At 36.0% G+C, this 16,027-nt stretch overlaps 1 protein-coding gene across 1 annotated transcript in view; it reads right to left on the reverse strand.

Moving 5' to 3' along the window:
- ANO10 (anoctamin 10) overlaps positions 1-16,027 on the reverse strand; it is a 122,542-nt gene that overhangs the window by 92,234 nt on the left and 14,281 nt on the right. The window contains exons 9-10 of the mRNA XM_074150516.1: positions 15,651-15,842; positions 13,109-13,237 (exon numbers count right to left, since the gene is read on the reverse strand). Coding sequence (XP_074006617.1) covers positions 13,109-13,237; positions 15,651-15,842 — 321 coding nt within the window. The remainder of the gene's footprint in view (positions 1-13,108; positions 13,238-15,650; positions 15,843-16,027) is intronic.

A 16,027-nucleotide genomic window follows, 5' to 3' on the forward strand; every position in this document is an offset into this window, starting at 1 on the left:
CTCCACAGTTTCAACACTGATTTTCCAGACGTAGCTATACAGACTACAGCTATAGATGGTAGCATGCACAAAGAATCTAACACAAATTTATCTTGAAGTCTTGACTTTTTGCCAATAAAATCTAAGCTATGATTGTATGCTATAAATTGTATACACATGTTCGCAGCAGCAGAAATGCATCAATATTATTGTCGCAAGGCAAAATCTCTAGACAATGCACTAATGGAAAATGACAAGATGGGAGACTTCTTTTGTTTGAAATAAGAGTCAAAGTTGTAATTCTCCCAAACTTTAAAAAGAAGCCACAAGCCACAATACGACTTTTTACATATTAGCCACCATTGGTTTGTGGGATCAAAACAAGCATCTGTCTCTTTTATGGCTTGTAAGATCATGCTCCTATCGCTCGCTGTATCTCTGCAGCTCAGATGTCTTCAAAGGGAAGCTGAGCAAAGCAAGATACAGCTGCAATTACTAATACAACATGACATTGCAAAGGAAGCTGGATTCCCTCCCCGTTCTTGTTCAGTGTTTCTATTAGAAAGGCAATTCTTGCATCTAGCTTCCCTAGCTAAAATTTGAGAAATATATCATACAGTTGTATGTGCTATTACACTTCAGCTTTAGAAGACATTTTACAACGTACCGCTTTTGATCCATTGCTATACAAATTATTTTGTATTTAAACGGTAACTACAGATCTCGGAGTTTAATCTACATTGCTGGGAAGGGGGGAGTGCAAGCTGCCATTAATGTTACTCACTTCACCTTCAGAAATAGTCAGAGAGGAGGGGAGGAGATAGGGAAAACAGAATAAAAACTTAGCAGATTTTGAACTACTCTTTTTAAAGATTTATAGCAGAGTAAAATTATTATTATAATACTATAACAGAACATCCGTATGGGGAGGTGCACCCCTAACAGTCCTAAAATGGCAGATTCACTCATCCCTTCTGGCATATCCAAAGCCAGTTTTATTTGGCCGTGACAGGACCATTCAAGTTTAGGGAAGACCAACTCATGAACCTAGTAAGATAATGGTACCAGTGTCACTTTTCAACCCGCTGTCTCTGCAGGGAGGAATACAGCCACATCCCATTCTCGCTACTGGCTCTGCTTTTGATTCTTAAATTCTGACTGCGAACTGTCCTTTAAAAGTAACTTTATAGTCTCCTGTAATTACAAGAAGTGAAAATGAAATAGGAGCACTTACAGGAATACTCTACAGTCCAGGTTGCGGACTCCTTATTCACGTGTAAGGAGTTAACCCTCAGATCCTCCCTATATACACATTTTATGCTTTTTTTAAAGAAATGTAATACGCTTTCCCCAGAATTACTTTGTTAAACTAGCATGAAAAACACTGGAAAGATGTCACACTACTACTCATTATATTTCTCCTGATTGTTCCTGCAGTTCCTATAAATAACGGGAAATAAAGCAGGACTACCAAATGCAACCAGTGTTAGAATAAAACCAATACTGCAATTTTTTCCAACACACCAATCTTCAAGATGCATTACTAATTTATCTGTTATAAACTACTCCTAGTATAGCCATCTTTTTTAAAAATGAAGTCTTTTAGAAGCTAGAAGAACAAGAAAGTACTTGAATTCAGAAACTTAACTTGCTATGCCGCAGCAGTAAAAATATAAGAATTTCCTTTAATAAACTGTTCATTCCCATTTCACTGGATTTTAAAACAAGTTTCACTCAGAATTTGCAATGGTTATGAACTTCTTAAAAAAATACACTGAGATGCAGATAAACTCAAGTATTGCAAACTCTGTACTTCAAGTTTAATAAAAGATACCCTTATACTTGATATCGGTTTATCTGTAATCCCTATACCACACACCCACACATACTCACATGCACACACACTTATTTTTTATCTTACAACAAATCTTCTGACTAAAACTAACCTTGATCAAACATATTATGGTGTATGAATTCTCAGCAGCTTCTAACTGTATCTCCTTTGTATTATTCATTGTAGAGATTTAGCCGATTATAGACAAGCATTAGAAATCTCCCATGACTTCAAAAGGACTGTTCAAGGTATCAGAATAGAAAGCAGCAGCATAAGAGGCGGCTTGCACACTGCCACAGTTAATGAAAAATCCCTTTGAAAATTACACATCATTCCACTGATTTCTTCTGATCAGAAGAGTGAAATGCTGGATTGACAACTTCTTTCCAGTATAAGATAAAAATTCAGTGCAAAAACGAAGTAATTAAGCCCCGCTTCTTTTGACATTTACTTTACAGGATGACTCACGGCCATCTTTAGCCCGCATTAATAAAACGTTGTCACAGAGACTTAGAAAAAAAATAATTAACTCTATACTACAGCCTTTCAGTCCAGTACTGCACTTCCTTCCACAATTTGAGTTCCAAAATCAGTTTTCAGTTAAGTGTGCCAGGTGGGTTTCAACAGTTAAAAAACAAAACAAAGTAAGCAAACAAAAAACAAAGGGATTTTTTTTTTTTATAAACACAGATTTTAAAAAGCAAATGATGGTTTGGAACTTTTTCTAAAGAGCCTCAGGAGGGGAAAAATTATAGCAACGAATTTAGCTTATTTTTAAATAAGATACTGTAGAACTCATGCTACAAATTTCCAATAAATGACTACTAATTACATTTGCAATACTAAGTAGGTTTGTAACAAAGTCAACAAAATTAATATAAAAGTTGATCCAGAAGGTTTACACTGCAAACCAGAGCGTTAAAAGTTATTGCAAAGAAAATTTAATAAAAGAAAAGCAAATTTTTCGGCAGTTTTCTAACTGGAAAGGATGCAAGCAACAATATTCTCTCCGAAAGAGGTGTTTTATAACTAATTGATAATACAGAGGCTCCAACACAAGTATGACTGGCTTTCTCGTGCTATTTGGAGACACTTTTACTGATCTGTTCTCTATCTCTTTTCCAACTGCAGCTGCAAACCCCGCATTTTCTACCTTTGGATTCCCTTATCTGCTCAGAGCCACACATTTTCCCTCTCAGTCATCGGAGGATATAAATGACGAATTGGATTTATCCTCCAATGCTACACAGAGTTTAAAAACCAACCAAGCAAAAAAGCCAAAACATACCACCTTAGACAAACGTCCTGGTTTATATAAAACTTTGGAGATAGGAAGAACACCACAGTCCCTGAGAAGGAAAGCTTCTAGTAAGAACAATACAAAGAAATGCTACTGCAAAGTGCATCACAGATGTATGGAAATATGGTATCTGAATCCTATAGCTCTACCTATTCTCTAGGAAAAGCCATTATTCAGGCTTGTGCTGGCAGCTACGGATATCACATTTGCCGAAAATAATTTAAATATTTAACTGAATAAACTAATGCGTTTTTTACAAAACAAAGTAATTCAGTTCCATGAAATGCTAAGTCAACCTTGGAATGGTTGTGAAGCCACGAGGCTTTGAATTTTCATACTCTATCTTGTCATTAAACAATTACTAATCTTAATCAAGTGGAAGGTAAACAATGAATATTAATAGGTATTAACTTGGCTTTTGTCTGCCTGTTCAACTTCCAACTGCCAGCATGGAAGCTGTACATCCTGATCAGGCTTGAGCTGGAAATATCATATTTATACGTTAAAGGAAACTTCTCTGTGGGAAATATTAAGCTAAGTGAGTTTTAAAGAGTTCTGAAAGTCTGATTCTTACACAGGTCTTTAAAATGTCTTGTAATTGCCTCCAAAGATCTGCTCTCTATTCGTCTTCCCTTTTGAAGTTTTGTCATTTTGGCAGCCTTGCACAATCCCAGAAGGAACAGAAAAAAATATTCCTACTCAGGCTTCTCCTGCTGTTTTTCCAGGTTGACACTTCTGAAGACTTATTATCATAGTTATACGCTTTCTTCCAGAAGAATTCCTAAGGTATCTCCCCCATCCAACCTTCCTAGTATATGCATTATCTAAAAATACAGCACTATCTACCAGATTATGTTAAATTCATGAGGAATAGCACAATCCCAGAAGACATACTCATTCCTGCTTCTTACTGAAGGAACCCTAACGTGAGTTGAAGCATTGTTTTGATTGTTCTTGAAAGTTGAGGGCTTTCAGCTAACTGGCACCTCATCCCTTTGTAGCTCCCTGTTGCTCCCACCACCTGGCTGATTGCAAGAAGAGAGTATTCCCTTTTTGCTAACATTGCTTCTACTAAGACACCTCCCACATTTTCTTTCACAGTGACAGATGCCACCCATTTCTTAACCTCCACTGTGTCAAACCCACAGGGGCAGTATCCAATTCAGAATTCAAAGACCTTCTTACACAGAAAATACAACTGAAAAAAGAGCAGCGAATAGCTCGAAAAATCAAGAGTAGAACCAAGATGATTATTTATTAAGAGTATATTAACATTAGTTGCTTAAGTGGTTTTTTACTATAAAATACTTCAAGTCCTTTTGAAAAAAGTGGATATGCCATTGTATAAAAACATTGCACGCTTTCATATGCAGCTCTGACCAGCTCATTTTAAGTAATGAGACAGGTCTTTAAAAAGGTTTGTGCCACAAATCACCAGATCCTGGGAATTAATTTTGAGGAAGCACGATTACATAGTTGGCTATACTAATATACTCTTCCCTTGGCCTCTGCTGCAGAAAGGATTCTGGCCTAGATAGACCCACAATGATGATTCTATGATTCTATTCTATGTTCTGACCTAGCTCAGCCATTCCTTTGTACACCCTACAAGTTCAACTCGATCAAAAAAATCTGTTTAAAAAAATAAAATAGTAAAGCTATATTTTATACAACTAGTCCGACCTTTACAACCAAGACATGCATTTATTTAAAGACAAATTCGGAATTATGTCCTCCTAAACTGAGGAATGAAAATTACTGCCAAAATACTATGCTCCAGTAGGGGTAGACACAGTCGTAAAATAAATCAACACATTTCAGTTAGCAGGGTTGAAAAACCTGATGCAATACAGTGGTTTCTTGCTCCCCTACACACTAGGATGCATACCCAAATATTTATCATTTCAGTGCTTGTACATGGTTTGAACAGCATGATTCATTCATCTGTGTGATTATTTCTCAACTTCCAACAGAGCAAACTGAGAATCTGAAAAAGTGCTAGAGAAAAGAACAGAAAATTAGAAGGAACAAATTAAAATGACTAACAAATAGGAAAATGCACAAATACTGTTTGAAAACCTGAGACTTTCAAAATTCCATTGGACTATTTGAGGTGGATGTTAATATGCTTTTTAATTTCTGTAATCGCAAAAAGCTACAGAATACAACCAGCAACTACAAACTTCCTTGGATCTTTGAATTTTTTATGTTTGTTTTCATTCTAAAAAGCTTTTTCCATTAAACTTTACTATTCAAAGCGATCAAAAATCTACACTGAATTAGTATCTCAAAAGAACCAGTAGATGGCAATAAAAAGATCTGTGATAAACCTTGATTTTGGAAATAAACACAGTCCATATTAACGAACAACTAGCAAAACTGTAATTTTTTTACCTCATTGATATGGTCCCAGGAGTCTGGTTCAGCAGCAAGCATTTTATAAGATTTTATAAAGACAAATCCCTAAATCTTCCTCCCATCTGTATGCTTAAAACTCTCACTGAGGTGAGAAAAAAAAACCACCTTGAGAACAATCTGTTCCCCTGTTACTCAGAAGAATAACTTATCTAAAATATTTGATAACTTTATATTCACACTAAACCTCCAGTTTCAAGAATCTTTTGCAGAAATTTGAGTTCATTATTATTCATAAAATGTAGCCAAACACTAAAGAATCAGTTAACTTTGTTAAGTCTTTATACTACAGTAACCTTTAGAAACTTCCATTAAGTGTTATACCAATGCTACTCAGCATCTTTTGATAATTTTTGCCAGGGTTTCAGCTTGAAATTAAAATATCAAACAATATTTATGGCTCACAATTGCAAATCTAGGAATAAACTGAATTGCAGTGGCTTATCTGTCTAGCACAGAGTATAAAAATCAAATTATTATTTGATGAAAACATATATGTAAGATTTTTAAAAGAGGAATTCTAGATGTGATTTCTTATGTAAATGTTCACAGCTGAGGCAGAGGCATTCTGAAACAGAAACAATATTAATTGAAATCACCAGTGGCTTGGATTAACCTCTTTTAACATTCAGAATTATAATGCTGCAGAATTATTTTATGTATGTATACATCAATGAACCAAATAATTACACAATTTACATAAAGTGCATTTTTCCATTTATCTTTCTGTATTTTCATGTTTTCATCACAAGTGCAAGCACAGATGGGTCTTGGTTAGTATAAGTTTTACTAAAATAAAATACCTGATGAATAAGGTTGCTAAGTATTTTCTCAAAAACGAACTGTAAAGCTGTCAGTAAGCTTATTCATTATAGCTAAATAATCAGTTGTTTTTTTCCTATATATTTAACTTGTTTAAGTCAAATCAAACTATTAGAAATTTAAACTACACATCAAACACCTACCAGTAAATACTCCTTACATTTATACCTAAAAACTGACAAACTACTCAGGTTACACATGAAGTAGCAGTATTCCAACCAAAACCTGTAAATGAAACACCTCCATGTAGTATATATGAAAGCACATAAGCATGCATATCAGTATGCAAAAACCACACCAACACAGAAAAGAATCAGCGCTCAGAAAGACAAATACCTGGAGGCTGTTGCCAAAAAAAATTCAGTAGTAAGAAAGTTAAAGAGTTGCACAATTGCTTCCAGAAATGGTCGCAATGATTTTCTCTGATTAAAGAGAAAACAGATTGAAGACTAAGAAAGAATACACACTGCAACTGGCAGAAAGATACAAGGAGACAAGCACACATGAAAAGCACCCCTTGTTTCTTTAAGAGTGGCACTGGCAACTTGGAAAAACACAGACACTGAAAACATGAAGGTGGCCTATTGAAGGGCCACCAAGACTACAGGGTTGAAGAACCTGACATATGAAGAAAGGTTTGAAGGAACCAGGTTTTCTCCACCTAGAAAAGAGAAGGCTCAGGAGGGTGGGAAGGATCTAATCAGAGTCTTCCAATGCTTTACGGGTAGTTTTAGAGAAGACAAAGTGCACTCTTCATAAGGATACATGGTGAAAGGACAGGAGGCCATGGGCCACAAGTTGCTTCAAGGAAATTTTGTCTTGCCGTAAGAAAAAAAACAATTCTTTGCCATGAGAGCAATTAAACAATGGGATAGGTTGCCCAGAGAAGTGGTGGACTTTGGCTCACTGGAATTATTCAAGCCTTAGCTTAAGCTTGACAAGGTCCTGGATAACCCAATCTAGGGTCCCGCTTTCAGCAGAAGGTTGGACCAAATAATCTCCAGAGGTCCCTTCCAACCCGGACTATTCTGTGATTTGGCATGTGAAACACTGCAGCTACTGCATTTTAAAGTAGTACCTGTCACAAACACAGAAATTATTTAGCAAAAAATTGCTTTATGTACAGCTTTTACTTGAACTTTGCACTGTTAAAACTCCATTAGTGTCAATGGATTTATACATGTGTAGAAGCTGATGCCACCTATTTTTCTCCCTTTTTTTTTTTTTCCCTCATTTCTTTACTATGTAAAGCTGGCCAATATGTAAATGTACTTTGCATATCTCCTAAACCCCAAACTCCTCCTGAGCTCCACACAAATAAAGCTGTTTGCTCCGCACATGCAGAACGTCATACCAGGCAGAACCAGGCCTCAGTTCCACCCTGCTGCAATGCTAGTCACGTACCTGATTGCTAAAATATATGCCATCTAGTACTGGTTTTTAAAAAAAGAAATAAATAAACCCCCAGCTTTATCAGGAAAAAAAAAAAAACAGATAGCACTGAAATCTGTTGCAAAATGGTTAAGGATTTTTTTAAAAGAAAATAAATTGAAAATACTTTAATTTTGATGTAACAAGCCACCTAAGATTGCTTTTGCTCAGGAAGTGGATTCAAAAGGCCTTCACTTGCACTCAGGATGCAATGCTTACTAATTTCCAAGCTTACCTCGAAACTAAAGTATGATGATGCCTAGAACCAGACGATAAATATACCTTCTCATCTACTAGAATCCAAACTGCTCGGGTCTGGTAGTGTTTCCCAGTTTCTTTGGCACATTATTTCAGAAGCAACTCTCAAGTTTACTGCTGAGCTGAGTGTTGGGGCCACTACATTAAGAGTGCTCAGAAGAAGCTTGAAGAGTTTCTATTGTACAGCAGGAGGCCCTTGATGAAGAAATACACTTAATAAAAATGGAACACTAGAGAAAAGCAGAGGTACCAAGCAACTCTCAACTGCCTTGATGTTGGATCAGCTATCACTTTCAAACATAACACCACTAACTTCTCAGCTTTATTCACAAGCTGTGATTCCTGCTTTCCAGCCTTTGATAAACGGACTGTCAGTTCCTCCTCACACAGTAAAAACAAAGCTTAAGAAAGGGTTACTTCCATTATTCCACTGCATAACTCTTACAGAAGCGACTTTTAAATACATATATATATTTATGAAGCTCGTGAAGATCTATTTCATGTCCGTATGAGGACTCTAAGAAATCAAATCCACACAGCCCAATTGTTTATTAAGCCACGTTTACTACAAATATGCTAGTCCTGTACTTACGCTAAGGTCCTCATTTTCATCTATATCAGAGCTGATTACATTCTTCCCAAAATCGTATTTGCAGACTCTAAGGTCAGATTTCATATTACAGGTATCAAGAGGGCCCTTCATTATTACTTAGCATTTCCAAGCTAATCCCCAAATGCCTTGATGTGACATAAAACATCCAGGCTAAGTACACCTCTGCATAAAAGCTCTCCACTAGTTTACTACACTGGAGTGCTGGATACACGACGACTTACTTTTAGAGATTAGGATACACTCATGTTAAGCTGTATTTTACAGCTATGGCTTCAAAACACCCCAAACTCATGTACTGTTTAAAAAATTTAAATGGAAAATCACCACTAAGAGTTGTACACACAACTGATTTCTTGGACTCATCTTTCAGAGGAGTCCTGAAACTGATGTAACTTGCATTCTTCAAATTTATGAAAGTCTAAATCAAAAAGAAATAGTCACCAGGAACAAAACTCTTTGTCAACAATTTTCAAAGAAAAAACAAAAAAAAAGCACTGCAGAATTAAAGTTACACCTTGTTTTAACCCACTCCTCCAACTATTCACCAAATTTCTTCAGAGTAATTTCCTCAGTTTGTGCAAATCAGTGTAAGCAGTCAGAGGTGATCTGGAGCAGTTTCACACAAGCACAGATGCTTGCTTGGAACGCCCTGTGGTTCATAGCAGAAGTATGTGTCTATGGTAGAGCCTAAAGAACTAAACACACTATGGGATATAACTATTTTAAAATTATGTTAATTAGGGCTTATTGTTTCCTGTTTTAAGGACATTCACCTACTTCTTTGTTTAAAAACTGCACTTGCTGCACTCAGTTAGCATCCATCCATAAGAAAAAGAAGGGAGTTTCATGATTCTGCTCCTGGTTCAAATCATGTTGCCATGGAAGCAGATGTTGAATTGATGAAAATAGGTCAACTGTTCAAAAAAAAAATCATTGTTTTAATGCTTAAAAATTACTATTAAATGATATTATTTAAATGCTTATCGTTATTTCTTATGAAATACTCAATATTTAATTCTATTTAATTAGCATTTACTTTGCTGATACAATATGTGTTCCCACTAGAAGTGTAGAGAGCAGTAGAGCTGTTAAAGAAAAAAAAATAAATATTATTTTGCATGAATCTGCAAGGGCTGGGTACAGAATGCTGGCAAGAATACCACACCCAGTTCTTCATTACATCCGTACTGAGTGATGTCAAATGACGCCACATAAACATATTTCCCTTTGTAGAGTATTGGTATTATTTTTAAAAAGCACTCACATTTTTGGAGAAAAAAAAAAATTTCTAACACTAATAATTAATACCTGTGCTTGGCTTTGGTAAGACCAGCGCTTTTTTGTTGCATCAAACAGATATATAAATATTCAACTGGAGTCTCACTTACTTAAACCTGATAAAAATAGTTAATAATAGCTAAGATTTAAGTAGGTTACCCCATCAATTGAACATGTGAAAGCATACATAGCCTACTAAAAGAAATTTCCTGTGTTCCTTAACATTTTCACACTGCCTGATGTTCGCAACATCGCATAAACACACCATAAAATTCTCATCTCCTCCTGCAGGAAACACCAGAAAGTAAAACAACTCACCTCTATCATGTGTTTTTGAATCTCACTGGGTGATTTAAAATGCATTTTTATCAACAGACTGACCCATCCAACAGAATTTTTTCCTACCTTGACACTGATGTATTTCAGAGGGACCAAGTTTGTCCTAGAGGATTAGTGTTATCTATTCTGTTTCTGAATTGTTCTTTACAACTGAAATGCATGGTTTAATTAATAATAAATATAGTAAAGGTACATACAAATACTGCCAATACGTGAGATTTATATTCCTCCCCTAGTTTAGGGATTTTCCTGCAGATGAAGCAATACTTACAGGAGAAAAGACTCAATGGTGTGGAAGTCCCACAAATTCAATCCAGCACAAATCTACAGCACTACTGTGTGTCTTCCATATGTAGTTGCTTCTGCCCTGCTCCCTTTCACCAGTGAACTGGGTCAGACAGCTTCTCCCAGATCAGTTCCCTAATCTGATTCATCATGCACCAGATAAAAGAAAGTGCCACTGTAACAGATAAAATGGGAATAAATACCCAGGAAGCAAAGGCAAAAATAACCCCATCTCTTTAAGCTGCCATAAATCCATACTGCTGCTGTTCACAGTCCCACAGCACCTAGTAATCTTCCCTTCTTTCTACCTTTTGTAGTCAAAATTTTAACCTGAAATATGTACAACATAACGTCTGATAATAAACATTAATTTCTGCAACTGAGAACATATTTAACTGTCAACACAATGGAAGCAGTCCTCAACAGAAGTGAAAATCATGTTGTGTTCATTTTTCATACAGTTTTTGAAATAAAATTTATATATAAAATGCGCTTCACTTTCGAGAACTCCTTTGGACTCCAGAAACTTCATACCTTGTGTTACAAAACTCCTTGCAAGATCACACAACCTGAGCCACTCTCTGACTCCTTAAAAAAAAAAAAACCAACCAAAAAAAAACTTAAACAAACAAAACCAAACCCACACTCATGAAGTTGTTAAATATTGTTTAAAATGTACTGAAAGACTGTCCCTCTGGAGACTGCAAAAATCTTAAATTTCATATTGAACAGTTTTGGAATTGTTTATAATTCAAATAATTCAAATAATAACAAAATTCCAAAAGTCACACAGCTTGTTATGCTGCAGAAAAGTACTATAAGACTCATACATTGGTTTTGTGTCTTTTGTTTTCTAAGACAATAAATAGTTTATAAAAACACAAAAACAGCCAAAAAAAGAATCAAACCAGCATATTCAACAGTATCAAGCATACTGGATACTTGTGACTAAAATTATTTTGTAAATGTATCTGACAAGTACATTCTAGGTTGCTTGGGGGTTTTTTGCTAAGAAGAACAGTAAGAAAGAACTTGACTTTTCTTTAAACAAATGGGTGCCTTTTCTTTCCTCTGCTCTGGCTCATCCAGCATGAGACTCCACCTGCCCCTTCACATAACGTAGTTAGTTATATATCGGTGGTCTTTACCAAAGTTGCTTCTCAGTATAAGACAACATTTTTGCCTTTCCTTCCCTCTGTACTAATTTACCTTTTATCTTCAAACTTTTTTCCCCTTTATTTTCTTAATTTCCCAAATCTGCATTTGCAGGTAATTTGAGATACACTGTTAAAAAGGAATTCCAAGAGCGACGTAATTACCATGCTGCATTTCCTGTCACCTAAAGGATTGCATAGAAGCAGAACTTAAATTTAGAAAGAAAAATATTGGTATTCTCTTATGGCTGACCAAGAAACAGAGGCCTGCCTAGAGACAGTGTAGCCAGATTCACATTAAAACAGGTAAGATGGGAATAAATACCCAGGAAGCAAAGGCAAAAGTAGCCCCATCTCTTTAAGCTGCCATAAATCCATACTGCTTACATTCAGTCATACAGTTTTCATAATACGATCTCTCTGGATATGTTGTAAAGTAATGAACTACAGCATTACATTTAAATTGCCAAATTAGTTTTATATTAAAGTACCTCACTGAGGTTAATGCAAATATTCACACACGCCTAATAAAAGAATACATCCAGCTGGCTGTAGACTCAAACTTCAGTAAACCAGTTGACACTCTGCAAAACTTCAGGCTAGGAAAATAAGACTCAAAGCAAGCTCGTAATTCGTTGCAAAAGCAAAGTATGTGCTCCTGCTGCACCTCTGTAAGGTGATGCAACGTAACAACTACACATAGACAACCCAGACTTTTTGCCTCAAGAAAAGTAAACTCCTAAAAGCTAAAATAGCATAATGTTGAAAGTCAAGGCAATGCAATACAAGACAGCTCTGAAACAAAGATACATCAGGGCAAAGTCTTACAATCTCAGTTATGATGTAAGATACCTATAATCATCCCTCCTTGCCTGAAAAGGAATGGCACTCAAGTGTTTACTACACAGAATTAAGAAAAGATGAAACCCAAATGGTGTTACAATCACTAGTATTTATAGTCATCATTGTTTCAGATAAGTCTCAGAAGGAACATCCATAAAGATTATTTAGGAGGTCTTAATAAGATATGCCAGGGTCACAAACCATGTAGAGAAACATCCAGTTCACAAAAACATGGTTATTCTGCTTCTTGAAATAGCACTATTAAATTCTTGAAATACACAAAGCAATAAATACACAGTACCTTGGGAATGTATGGAAAAGTACAGCAGTAACATTCACAGTACATGAAAACACAGAGGAAAAAAAAAAGAAAGAAATCAAAAAGCAAGACTTTGAAACACTAGTAAAGAAAGCTTAAAAATCTATTTCCCGGTATAATAATTATTATTAATAATCCCGTGGTATTCCTGGGAAAAAAACCTACTTCCTGGTATTATCTCCACTGTTGTTCATGTTGCTTGCTACAAAACCACATGCACTGTAGTAGGAAGACTTACCTCCACCAAAGCCACAGTCAGAATAAGGTCCGTTTTTGAGTCTACAAAAAGGGCATTCACTTGTGGAGACATTCCAATCAGTATGCAATTAGTGACTACTGATATGACACTCATAGTTTCAAAAGCCAGCTGAAATAAAACACAAATATATTTACAGTTATGACTATTATCTCTAATTTACCAGTCCTCAAATTGCTCTGGACAATACCTCTCTCTTTACTAAATCCTCCATTATTTTAACTTTTTATTTTCCTTCATCTTTCGAATTCTACAACATAAGACTTCTTTGGCAAGCAGTCCAGACTTCATCAGCTTTAACAAGAGGCAATCACAAGACCACAATAAGGTCTGCGATACCACAAAGGCCATCTGGAAACCCTGAATTTTTCTCTAATTTGATTTCTCTGTGTGTGTGTTAGTAAGTTTGCTGTGAAGAAGTTAAACACTATTATTCCATGATTCCGCAATACTGTAAAGACCTTGAGAAGTTATTTACAGACCACTAACATCCTAGATGTAGATAATGCCAGGTCACCTCCTGAAAAATTTGGAATACTCCTAAAGCAAAATAGTGGACAGGAAAGTAGCCTTATCCCTGGTATCTTCTTAACTTATCATCTGAACACATAAAAGATTACGCACTCATTTACAGTTGAACTCCTGAACATAAATTTCTTTCAGGATAAAGGGAAAAAATGTAAAACTCTGAGAGGAACTAATAGCCCCAACACCCAGTTTTTAGAGGTTTTGTCTGAATGTTAAGTAATAAGAAAAGGTAAGGATGGTTCAGAATGCCTTTCTTAAATCACAACCAGTAACACAAGCCGAAATTTGTTGAAAGAAAGATCTACTTTTAAACACATGGAGTTGCACAAGTCTGAGAAGCTCTTGCCTACAGAGCTCTCACAAAATGCCAGAAAATATTACTACAGCGCTACAATTACTTTTGCAATATAATGGTTACTTATTCCACGATCCTTCCTGGAATGAGAAATACTGACATTGGATTGTAGCAATTGTCACAATGAATTAGCAGAAGTAACTTTCTCCTTGGCACCAAGCTGGTGACTCAGCTCAACTGATAAAATAATTCCAGTATTCTTTTAACAGAAATGTTTCACCCAATGCTCTAACCTCCCACATGAAACAGATAAAAATAATGACTTAAAAATTTAGTTACTTCACAAAGCAAATGCATTTCCACTATTAGTTAAAAGCCTACACTATAAAAAAAACCCATACGACCGTACCATTAGTGTTATGTTTTTTCAGCCTACTCCCTAGATTGAAACAAACTATTCTAGCAAAACCAAATGCTATGAATATACCTGCAGCTGTGCTTGGGACTTATAACCACAGCCTCATTTAACTGGTTGTCCCACCACTGGTCAGTGCAGCTACGTCATCAAGATGTTGGCAGCACAGAAAATGCATCAGATATTAAAATGCAATCAGATCATAATTTGCACATTTTATTGACTTCATATTAAAAGACTTCTCTAATTCCACTTCATTAATACCTATGTACATGTCTAACGAACATTGCTCAGAATACTTGGTTTGCATGTTTTTACAGTATGTTTCATTCAAGATTTCCTGATTCCCTCTCCCGTTTGTTTCATTTGGTACCAACATTTACAACCCCTCCAAATTAACACAATCCACTAGCTTATTGTGCCCTTTGTCTCCATAACATAACATTAGAAAAGTTGTTAAATAAAACTAGAATATGGATCGTCCCCTAGAAATTTCCTCCAACTACTTCACACTCCTCATCAGGCCTCTGCCACAGAATGCTAAAGTCTGTGGATGTGACTTAATAGCCTTCTTTCTTTTGAGAAAAACCTCTGGGTTTGGAAGAGTTTTACAGGGCTAGTTTTGGTCAGAGTCAGCTCACTGATGCAGCATATTCAGCAGGCTCCAAACTAGCTCGTGCTAGCATGATCGCATGCACGAACAACTGAGGACAGAAAATCCTTAAGCCAGTAGTACTAGCATGGAATTGTTTAGATAGACTACAATGTTCAGGTTAGGCAGAAAGATCCAGCTCCTGCTCACAGATCCAGGTTACTTTAAAATTCGTCAGCTTGAGTACCAATAATCACAAGGGCACACATCCAAACATGGCTTAGGAATCCAAGTACTTACCTACCGTTCTTCCTTTTTTTCTTTTTTTTTTGAAACCCTTGCTGAGCTCCACACTGCTGAGATTGCATCAGGTGTTACCATTTCTAAAATATGTTGGCTGTAAAGAGTACCTGGCAGTATCTGGCAGCTTTGCTTTGCTGCAGTTGCAACAGCACTACAATACACACATACACACACAAGGACTAAAGGAAGGATTTGTTTTCTTTTCAAAGGCAACTGAAAGACGTGGTCAAAAACCACTACAGTGGGATAGACAGTATCCTAAGGCATTGAAGAGAACAAAGTACCTTTTAAACTAAACTAAAAGTGGCTCATGGGTCAAACACACAGCTTAAAAATGTTTGTTGAAATTTCTTTTAAAACAAATTAATAGAAAGAGACACACAAAAATTACCTGCCAAACTCCAATATTTGCTGTGGGTTCTGCAAATGGCCTCTTGTAAACTCTACACATCTTTAAGGCATCAGAATATATCTCTGTGATGTTGTTTAACACTGCAAAGACAGCTGCCAGTGGATAAACACAGGAGAAAAGACTCACATAGCCAAACTGTAAGAACAACTCCAGGTAATCATCAAAAGTACCCTGAAAACCAGAATGAAAATAAGAACAACTTTAACCACAAAAAAAAAAACATGAAGAAACACAGAATTAACAACACAGTTGTAAACACACTTCTTCATCCCAACTCAGTGGTTTGGCAATGACTGGTGGTAGAAACAACAAGAACAAAAAAATACATCTAGTTATCTTGGAATTATTCAAAACTT

The sequence above is a fragment of the Numenius arquata genome, chromosome 7 (assembly GCF_964106895.1).
Source record: "Numenius arquata chromosome 7, bNumArq3.hap1.1, whole genome shotgun sequence".
NCBI lineage: Eukaryota > Metazoa > Chordata > Aves > Charadriiformes > Scolopacidae > Numenius > Numenius arquata.